The sequence below is a fragment of the Anas platyrhynchos genome, chromosome 8 (assembly GCF_047663525.1).
Source record: "Anas platyrhynchos isolate ZD024472 breed Pekin duck chromosome 8, IASCAAS_PekinDuck_T2T, whole genome shotgun sequence".
Classification (NCBI taxonomy): Eukaryota; Metazoa; Chordata; class Aves; order Anseriformes; family Anatidae; genus Anas; species Anas platyrhynchos.
In genome coordinates this window covers 1003185-1014425 of record NC_092594.1, presented here as the reverse complement: position 1 = coordinate 1014425, position 11241 = coordinate 1003185, and the positions used below count along the sequence as shown (strand labels likewise).

At 34.6% G+C, this 11241-nt stretch overlaps 1 protein-coding gene across 1 annotated transcript in view; it reads right to left on the bottom strand.

The window, feature by feature from the left end:
- Positions 1-759: 759 nt before the first annotated feature.
- The window catches only part of LOC140003084 (uncharacterized), a 31736-nt gene continuing 21254 nt past the window's right edge, over positions 760-11241 (bottom strand). The window contains exons 12-21 of the mRNA XM_072041883.1: positions 8333-8386; positions 7285-7392; positions 6678-6731; positions 6553-6588; positions 6392-6445; positions 5405-5654; positions 3205-3317; positions 2328-2396; positions 1426-1663; positions 760-899 (exon numbers count right to left, since the gene is read on the bottom strand). Of these exons, the coding sequence (XP_071897984.1) occupies positions 760-899; positions 1426-1663; positions 2328-2396; positions 3205-3317; positions 5405-5654; positions 6392-6445; positions 6553-6588; positions 6678-6731; positions 7285-7392; positions 8333-8386 (1116 nt within the window). The remainder of the gene's footprint in view (positions 900-1425; positions 1664-2327; positions 2397-3204; positions 3318-5404; positions 5655-6391; positions 6446-6552; positions 6589-6677; positions 6732-7284; positions 7393-8332; positions 8387-11241) is intronic.

Sequence of the window (11241 nt, the reverse complement as noted above, 5' to 3'; positions counted from 1 at the left end):
ATATACAGGATTCTTCTGAAATTCTGGAATTAGAAAAGAAAAAAACGTCTGAGGTATAGCACCATGGAACACAGCACCTTTGAGAGTGCTTTCATTATTGAAATTCATCATCACGGAGTAATATCAGCAGAAAAGGGATTTGAGTGTGCTGCTCAAGATCTTCCAGTTTTGCCACCTTAAGTTTTTTTGGCGACTTCAAATAACAAAGCTCTTCAACAAAAATATATACAAAGGGATTTTATTATTAATCAAAAATGGAATTGGCTTCACTGGCAATTACATCTTTATTTTTTCAGAATACATACACGGTATTGACAATGTAGTTTTGTAATTATAAAATAAGAGCCAGATGCAATTCAGAGACACATGCAAGTTTTGGAAATGGACAGAGAAATAACAGTATAGTACTGTACATAGAATAATTACAGTTTATTAAACACTTTCATAACACCTCTGTTGTAATCGAAGGAGCACCATGTCTTTTTTTTTTTTTTTTTTTTTTACAGCACCAAAAGAATTCAAAGGGTGGTGTTGATAAAGTGAGCTCTATGTTGTCTGTCTGTGCCACAGCATTCTTGCAAAGTTAGTTTAAGTCATGTGATTCTGGCCCTACGAGGGCAACAATAACTTTCTAGATGAGACACACATATACAGCAAGACATTTTCTATGCCATCCTTATTCAAAACTTGCATGTGGCAGGAAGTGGGTTGGTAGCACCAAAGTGCAACATTTTTGTTGATTTGATCTTTGTCTTAAGTTTAACCAAGGAAGCAGACAGGACCAACCTCAAATCCAAACTTTTGGTTCTGATCACCAAAGTCATTGATCATCACATCAACTATAGGCACTTGGTCTATTTTGGGTGTGTTGATTTCAATCACGGTCTTTCCTTTCTTGACTGTTAAAAAAAAAAAAGTAAAAAAAAAAAAAAAAGCAAATGGTTATATATCAGAGGAGTAAACATGCTGTAGCTCTCCACACTGTACCTCTGTAGTGTGGAATTAATAAACGATTACCTTTCATGCATCAGATGATACAAACTGTAAAGTTTATATTTTCATAGGATTTTATTTATAACGTAAATATATTTTCCTCATGGACTGCCCCCTCTTGTTATGCTAGTTTGCTTTTAATATTGTGGTCATACTAGCAAATAGTCTAGTTTCAGCACATTGGTGCTGACAGCCTGTATTCATGCCAGGTTTGTTCCATTTCTGTTGCTTGGCTTACAAAAATAATAATGACTTTTGTTCATATATAAAAATTGAATAAGTGAACTGCAATTAAAAACTACTAAAAGGTAGTCTATTAAAAATAAAGCCTTTAGAAAGCTTTTTGTCAGGGGAAAGCTGTAAAATAAATGAATGTTTGATTTCTATTTTAATCAAAAGGTTGGTTTTGTAAAGAATATTCTGAACGTCTACTTACTGCACAGCCATCATGAAGCGCTTTGATGTACGGATTGTTGTCGTAAGGCATCTCTTCATCATTTGATCCTAAGAACCTTAGTGCTTTGTCATAGCTGTCAGAAGATGCATCATGCCAAGCTACGGACTGATGACAATTGTAAGTGAAGTTTTGTCTGGCAGAGGCACTCAGTAGTTTAAGGAATGTCATTTGGACCATATTAATGGAATTGCCTTCAACATCCAAATAGGAAAGCTGGAAAATAGAAGAATTCACATGAACATTTATTTGTTCCCTTTGTTAAAATGCAAAACAAAATTATTTTTGACAGAAGAACCACATAACTGTCCTTAATAAAAAGTAAACCGACACATATCATTTTATGGGGTTTTTAAGTTCAATGAAGCTATGACTCTGTAGTTCATGTCATAGCAATATATTTAGGACGAAGAACTATATATTTTAGCTTTGTTCTAATGGGCAAGACAGAGAACTACCCCTATATAGCGAAAAACAGCAGAATCTCTTTGGGAATCTGTTTTTAGTTAATTATAAATTTATGTCAGCCTGCAGGCTCATTTTTGCATATTCAGTATATTTCCAGTTATTTAGACTGAAGCACGGGATTTGTGCTGCAGCTGCTTTACTTAGGTTCAGTGGTAATGTGTGGTCTGCCAGAAGCCAGATCACACTGTCAGCTGGGTGGGTGAGTACCGGGATTGTTGTGTGTTTGCTGCACAGTGGCAGGTGCCTGCTGTCCAGTGGCAAGAGGCCATGTAACTGCTACAATATCTAGGGCAAAAGAGCTGGAGCTGAGAAGTATTAAGTTTCTTATTGTTTATATTTGATCCTGCCATTGATTTTGAAGGATTTTTGATACTTGATTTGTGAAAAACTGGATGCTGTAATGGCCACTTACAAGTTTGCCCCGCTTAAATTCACTAAACCAAGATCCTGGATTCTCCTTTGGCCATGATGAAATTCTAACCTGTGTGGTAAAACAGTGGAAATATAGATATTTAGAACATATGTTAACAGATAAGTTTTTAAATTACCTGGGACAAATTTCACATAAGATAGTAAAGAATGGTTCTTTCTGAGTTCTCAGCCTCTGTAAAAACACTAAAATAGGATGTTTTTCTGGTATAGAATGCCTTCAGATTAGTGACTTTAAATGGAATCCAAGGTGATAGCTTATAAAGAGGGAGAATTCTGTTTAAAGGAGACACTGTTGTCATCTGATAAGATTCAGGTAAATTGTTAGTGTAAATTGTTCCTGTGAAGAGTGTCTACAGTAGAGTTTTCACTGGTGTTGATTCTGATAGATCTATCTCATTTGGATAAGCTTTTAGAAAGCCTTCCTCTATACCATATACCACTCAGGGGTAATTTATACCAATGACAGAGGACACTGTTTATATACAGCGTTCTACATATACTTATAAATGAATAGATATAAATGAACTCACAAAAGAAACATAGTAAGAGTTTAACTTTTATGTGACAAACTCTAGATTATGCATTTCAACCTGTCACCCAGCTAGGCTACATTATGTAATGCAGCGGAAGGTTAGCAAACAGGTGCACAAAAGCTCTATTTAAGCAAAAGAGTAGAAATGCTGTTTGTCAACTCAGTGTACCATTTTACTGCTTCATTCAAATTTATGCAAATTTAAATGTAATCAGAAAGACAGTTATATGAAAATGTGACAATGTAATTATCCTGTTTAGTTCAACATTGCAATAGTATAGTAGGATATGTCAACAGCCAACTGAAAACACAGATTGGTACTTACTCCTTCAGATTTCTTATCTGGGTAGATGCAAGTTTCCCCACCTGCTGTGAAATTGCAGTACACTTTGAAGGAGTCTCCAGAACAGCCCTGGTTAGGATCAATCCAGTATTCCCCTAAAACATAAAGAGAAGATTTGCCTTTGATCATAAAAATGGTATTTGGAAGATTGTAGTCAGATTTTACTACCTAATAGCCCTCCAGAGAATATGGTGAAGTTATCTGAATGATGTGAAAGCAACCTGTTCTTTTCAAAGAATCACAGAATGGTTGAAGTTCGAAGGGACCTTTGGAGGTCATCTGATCCAAACCCCTGTTCAAGCAGGCTGCCCAGGAACGCATCCAGGTGGCTTTATAATATCTCTAAGGAGGGACACTCCACAATCTTCCTGAGCAAGTCACCTTCAGTATTGGTCAGTCATCATCACAGGAAAGAAGTGCTTCGTGATTCTTTGATGGAACCTCCTACATTTGTGGTTTGTTGCTGCTGCTGTTTATGGAATATAACACCAGGATCAAAGTCTACTTTTATCTAACTCCTTTTGTTTCCTTCCTTCCCTTTCATTCCTTCTGTTCCCTTCCTTCTTTTCCCTTTCCTTCTCTCTCTCTGCTTCTCTCTTATTAACTGTTTTTGTCTCAAGCCACAGGTTTTCTGATTTTTGCCCTTTCAATTCTCATCTAGCCAGGTGGAAGGGGGCAGTGAGCAATCTGCTGTGTGGTTCATAGCTGCTTGCAAGGGTTAAACCACAACAGATTGGTATGATTGAGGATTCCGGCCCTAGAATGCTAGGGCAAGTAAAGGCTGGGGATGAAAGAGAGGTGCAGTCAATCTGAGGTCCATTTAAAATCAGCACATTTTAAAATCCACTATTCTAATTATAACGATGATTTCTGTGATGTGGATCCTTATCTCCAGATAGTTTCACAGCAGGAAAGCAAAGATTTTCTGACACTAATGTTCTAATCGACTTTCAGGCAAATAGTAGAGGTTTTGAAGAGGCATGACAAATCCTTTTACTGGTTCTGTATTCTGAATACAGAGCATAGAAAAATCATTTATCATATTTTTAAAATTCTATTTATTCAGGCTGTATTTATTGAAAACAGTCTTTCCTACATGCAAGCCTTGCCCATGCAGAATTTTGTATTTTAATGACTGCATTTACTTTTATTTTAACCAGAATAAAATTCCTTTGATTTGAAGAAAGCTCCAAACAATAAGCAAATACTGTTAAATGAAGAAGACAAACGTGTTTTATAAAAACCATTCATTATTACAGAGGTATTGAATTGTAAAATATTTACTTTTTATATAGCGCACACACTGCTTAACTACTCCTCAAGGCAACCATCTGTTTTTATCTATCTAGAGTGAAAACAACAGAGTATTATTAAGCTGTCAAAATCTATTTTTTCTCCCATTTAAAAACAGAAAAATATTGCTCTGAACTGGGAAAAAATATCCATTGCAATAGAAAAAAAGTATGAAAGCTTGAAAATTGTGTGAAGGTTGGCTTTCATTGAAAACTTTTCCAAAGGGGGTAAATTCAGTTATAAAAAAAAGAAAACAGAATATAATGAAAAACAGTCCTTCAGAGCACAGTGAATTCACACTATTCTGCATTTTTTTATGCTAGTGCTTAGTAGCATTAAACAGTACTAGAGAAACTTGAATGTCCATTTGCTGAATGACATGGAACTAACAGAGGCCATTCTGGACTGAATTATTGTTTCTAAGGATAAAAGAGTAGTAACTTCTTGAGAGTATAATATCTGTGCTGCTTCCTATATTATACTAAGCAGTTGCTAAAATAATTGTCATTTCTTTTAAAAACTAGAATCTATGCAGTATGTCAGTATGCTGACATTTGTGATTTTACTTTCATTGATCTAAATGGCATCAATCTTTTATTCCTCTCCCGTTTAGATAATTCTGGAAATGCAAGGCCTACCTTCCTGAACAATCTTTTTTTTTTTTTTTTCTGGTTTTGTATTTAAAGAATAACGGCTGTTACCAACAGAACATATCTATACTCACATTTTATAAACAGAACCCTTTTATACCTGCAAAAATGGATTTAGTGACACTGTATTTATTGAGCAACTATATTAACCATCTATCAATAATTAATAATTCTGCCAAAGTATCATAGCAGATCATAACTTCAGCCTTGTTTGCCTTCATCATGCAATATTAACATACCGTCTGGGAAGTCTGGGTGGCAGAGTTGCAAGTCTTTGCAAGTTCGGGCTGGGTTGTTCTGAGTGCCCATTGGATACTTCATGTGTTCAATGTCTTGTTTCAGTGAATTCAATGAACCAAATATCTCTTCCATGCCATCGGAATAATCCAGAATGTTATCACCAGCATCAGACACCATATAATCAGGAGATCTTCTAGTCTTTTTAGGTGACTGGATTGGCAGTGGCTGGATTACCTCACCTGGAGGACCCTGAATGGAAAACATATGTTTACCGTTTCTGTTGGTTTTCCAGATGTGTAAATACACAGAGGAAGACGAAAGAACATGACATGAAGATGCTTTGAACAGAGCTTCTACAATTTATTTATTTTACTTATTTCATTCATATTTATGCCAAAACAGATCGTGGCAGACCAAAACATTGTTTTGCTCTAAACTCATCCCACTCCATTGCTGTTTGGGGAAGAGTATGTTGCCCTCATGCAAGTGAAGAACTCATTTGTGATTGCCTTTTCATCCCCAGCAATTACCTGAAGCAGAGGCATAGCCTATAGCGAACAAAACTGTGGGTGTTCCCTATGATAAAATTTTAAAATTCCACTTGGGGTCTATAAAGCAGTACTTCATTTCAGAAAATTGAAACAATTCATTCAGATTTTGACTGTTTTCATTTTAGATTTTTATGCTATGGAGAAGAAGTAGTAGAAACAGGAGAGTATTAACAGCAGGAAACTGAAATCATTCTGTTTTCTGTGCTTCCATATGATACATTAAATCATCATTGCATTTTTTATTATTTCTAATGGATTTTTTTCAGAGCAGACAATGTATTTATATGTGTGGTGGATTTCTGTTTCCTGACAAATTTATTTTCAAACAATCATTAATATGTTCCTTATCTGCAAGTTCACAAGTGTTGTTTTCAAAGCCTGTCAAAACAGGTCATGTCAGTACAATGTGCTTTTATGTCAAGTAAGAGTTCTTACTGGAGGACCAGGTGGACCAGGTAAACCACTGTCACCCTTTTGACCAGCAGGGCCCTATAAAGGAATGAAAGAAATGTAATATTAACCATATTACATAATGTTAAAAAATAACACATGGAAATTAAGTACAAAGACAGAAAATATGGAGGAGAATTACTCACACTGGATCCTTTGGAACCTTTTGGACCTTGAGGACCCTATGGGGAAGAACATAGGCACATAGTTGGAGTATCTTCCACACAACATGTGAGTGTTTTGAACAGGAGGACTGGATGAAGTAACTTACAGGTAAACCAGGAGGACCAGGGGGTCCAAGTGGACCAGCAGGACCAGAAATTCCCTAAGAAAGAATAAGAGAATAAGTCCAGAAATACATTTTACATAGTAGACTGGATTCAGAAATGCATATGTATCAAAAAGGTAGTCCTAGTAAGTGTCCAGCCCTGGTGAGTTTTAATTTAGGCTATTCGCTAGTGTCCAAAATAGTCTTTGAAATATGATCTGACAGTTTGAGTTGCATATATTTGTTCTCATGCTCCAACATTTATAGTCACAACTCTGTTCACGTTCAGATCATCTTTGAAGCCTCAATTTTTACATAGAGGCTTAAAACATGACTTTATAACTAGGAGAAGAGAGGCTATTCTGGGTAGTACATAACAAGATTGGTGCTGTTAGTGTTATCTCATCCCTAACTTAGGTGTATGTTTCCTCCTCCTGAAATGCTCTATGACCTGGTTTTAAGTTGTATAGCTTCACTGTGTTTGTCCATTGTCTAGGAAAGCTTTAACCTCTAGGAGGAAAGTCTGGTGTTAAGTGTTTATAGTAACTTTATATGTCTCTTTCAAAAAAGACATGCATATAACTTGAATGAAAGCACATGTTTTACTTACTGCGTCACCCTTGGCTCCAGGAGACCCCTGTGGGCCAGGAAGACCCCTATCACCCTTTTCACCCTGTTCTCCTGGAGGTCCAATCAGGCCAATCAAACCAGGATGTCCCTAAACAAGATAGAAGAAAGAGTGAGAACTCAATATATATAAAGTAGATGTGCTTTGCAAACACACAAATTAAAACTTTCAAATGACATCACAGTTGCTAGTTATCAATTAACTTGAAAAAATTACTCTGTGAGCATATTAAATGTTAGTTGGCTTTTTAAGATTATTTGCAAGCTGTGAATGCTTATTCAGTGAAAGAGATCAAAGTGCACCATAGTCCTTTCTGAAACGGATGCAGAAATAATAATACCTATAGATACAGATTACATACCACCTTTTATATTTTGATACTTATAAGCATATTACAGAGTTGCACATTGGATTCCACAGGTAATAGAGCTGTATAAACAGCTGACCTAACCATATAAACAAAAATCATAATTCACAAGATATATTCATATCCTTTTCTCTATACGGTTCTTCCCTGATGAACAAGCAATCAATAAATTGTTGGGACTCTATTAGAAAATGGTATTCCAGATCTCTCGATCCATTATTTCAAAAAGAAAATATAGCTGAAAAATATTTGCATTTTGTTGTTATAAAATTAAATTCTCTAATAATTTTAATTTCCATTTATTTATTTATTTATTGTGAAACCAAAGGTTCTCTTTACATCAGTTTTTGGAGTTTTCATTGAAAGGAAAAAAATTTGTATGGTCATTAGATTACCATACAGGCAGTAATGTTTTTCTTTCTACATATCTCCAGGATATCAGATGTTACTGAAAACTTCACAATTACCACGAAAGCTATGGAAAGCTGATTGATAGATAGCTAAGGTTGTCTTGCTTTCTGATACAAAACAACAACAAGTAAAACAACAAACAAACAAACAAAACACCACAGCATTTCTTTCTCCTAATTTTATAGTCCTTTAGACTGGGCCAAAACAACAAAGGTACAAACAATGAATAAAAATATAGACATTCTCATATACCTTCTCTCCTTTAGAACCTGGATCTCCTTTCAGGCCAGGTAAGCCAGGTGGACCCTAAATAAAACAAGGGAAGAAATGTAAAAGTAAGTTTTTACATACTGCACAAATCATGTTTTCTTGAAATATTTTAAAGGCAGAGTAATTCAAACTGTGGAGGCATTCAGTGGTTGATGGCTGTGATTTAGGGCTCAAGATAATATTGATGTGTATGTTTAAAAAGGCATAAAGATGCTGCTGTAGCATTTAAATTTCTCTATAATTAAAAATCTATAAAGAAGGAAAAGGTCAATTAAATTTTTGAACTGCACTGAAAGCATTCAGTAAGCTATATGATATTCAAACATTTCAACTGAATTTTTGTTGATTAGCTTAATTTTGCTTGTGTTTACATGATATGCTTTATTTTTACTTCCACCTTAGTTGATGTACCTATCCAGACAGTAGTATGTATCTTCTCCAGTTTCTTATTTTAGCCCTTTATATCATAAGACAGTATAAAATATCCCTTGTTTTCTACCAGTTTACTACAGCTCAAAAATATTATTGCAGAATAAAAATCAGATTGTTTATAGTAACTGCTCCTCAACATTTTTTTTTGTTGGAGAACTACTTCATAGTTTGATTCCATACTTAAGGTATGGAATCATACCTTAAGAGGCTGAGAGTCTGATTAACAGGAAAAAAAAAAAAAAAGATTAAAAGTGAGAGTAATCCAGTTGACATTGGTGGTTTTATTTCTTTCAGATTTACAAGGGTTTTGACTTAACTGGTCCTGAGAAGGTAGACATGCTGTGGAACTATCAACATACTTAAATTAATCAATGATAATGGATCTGTAGACTACAAACTCTTCTAAAACACATGCTTAAGTAGAGTTCATCTATTTCCCCAATCATATGAGAATATTCGGCTACATAGTATGCACTTGTAGGGTATCCTGGAAGGATAGAAATGAATAAAATATTCACAGAGCAGTATTTCAGTAGGCTTTCAGAAGTTCAGAATTTCTACCAGTCATTAGTTTGAATTAATGTTTTGAATATGATGTTCAGAATTGCAATCAGTATTTCTGACGTTTTAGCCTCAGCTAACTTAAGGGGTCTTAATATTTTCCTGTCTCTAATAGCAATCCAACCTATGACCATATTAGATTTTTAATTCCTTGACACTGTTTAGGAATTTTAATTCAATATTCTAAAAACTTTTTATGTGGTGGAATATAAGAGAAACATTATGCCCTATTTTGCTACAACCATTTTCTAATTTTTAAAAAGTTAGACCCCTTGGAAGTTAGAAGATACCTAGAAAAAAATTAAAACTGATGACATAAAATTATAAGAGAATTATAAAATTTTATAAAATTTATAAAATTCACATAAAATTATAAGAGAATTTGATAGACAGTGTGTCATAAGCATGTACTTATATATATATATATTTATAGATCTTATAAATGATACAATAATATTGAATTTTGAATATTCTTGAATTACTGCTATACAGACACCATTCCAAGATATTTTCTGAGGTTCATATGAATAGCAATGATAGCTTTCTACAATTTGAACAGAATGAGGTGAAAAATTCAGGCTATGCAACGTATATGCAAGTACCAAAAAGATATTCATTTCTCAGAGGCTATTAATCTCACACTGAACATGTATGCATTAGGAGCTGAGCGCTAAACTAAGTCAGTATCTCATCACTATTAGTCTCCTGCTGGCAGTGGACATCTGTGAAGTTATGATATGGATAGCAGTAATAAGTGACCTTTTCAACCTGGCACAAACTCAAAAGTGCCATAACACTTCATGTACAAAATATTATTCAGTGTGTATCCTTTCCATCTCTACTTCAGAATATCATTAGATGCAAAAGCCCAGACAAATACATAATTCATGAATAAAAGGTGAAATTTTAAAGCCTCTGGAATACAGAATCAGGCATTCTCACCTGCAGTGTATTGTGCTCTACTGTAAATCTACTCTCATGCTCTTCTCCTGATAGCAAACTGCTGGGGAGGAAGGAGACCTCATCTCAACAACATTTATGTTATAAATTTTACTTACTTAAAAAAAAAAAAAAAGTTTAAGTTGCAGCAGTACATCTAAAAAAGTTCTTGCTGAGCTGACAAGAAGCCAGTGCATTTGGGATAGATAATACGCTCAGCTTCATATTTGAATTGAATGTTAAAAGGGAGATTTTGATTTTGATGATGTATTTGGAGGCTTTTGGTGACTGACGTGAGAAATGGATGTTTCTTACTGCCGAATAATGTTTTATTGGACTCTAACTTCTTACTGGGGAATGCTCTCTGGAAAGATTTTCAGTTTGTGTATATGGCATAAGAGCAAAAACTTTCAGTGTTACTGCTACCCAAAGACCTGTATCCTCTTAAGGCCATACAGGAAAAGAAACATGGGATTTCCTTCACATTTCATACACACAACCTTTCCTTTTGCCTTTAAGAATCATATCATATCTGAAATAGAGGATAGGCCCTTAACACCTAGTATCCTAAGGTAATCTTATTATCCATGTTAGCATAGTTAATCTTCAAAATAACAAAGAGTATATTTTACTAAAATTTAGTAAAATTTAATGTGATAGCACTGCTCGCAGACTGTAAGATGTCTTCAGAGCGTAACTTTATTTTTTTTCCACCTAACTTTAACAGTTTATGTTTTGTTTTGAAGTTACTTATTCCCTGTGTGTCATTCAACTGTGATAATATAGGTAAATTCTACTTCAGTGAATTTGGAGAGAAAGAGAGATAAGAACTTTTCACTAAATTGGATCACCTTTGTTTGACCTGTGAAGAAATAAAATGCTGGCCATATAGTTTGGATCTGAATTTCTACACATAATGATATCAATATTTTGTAATTCAAAATATTTTTTGAATATCA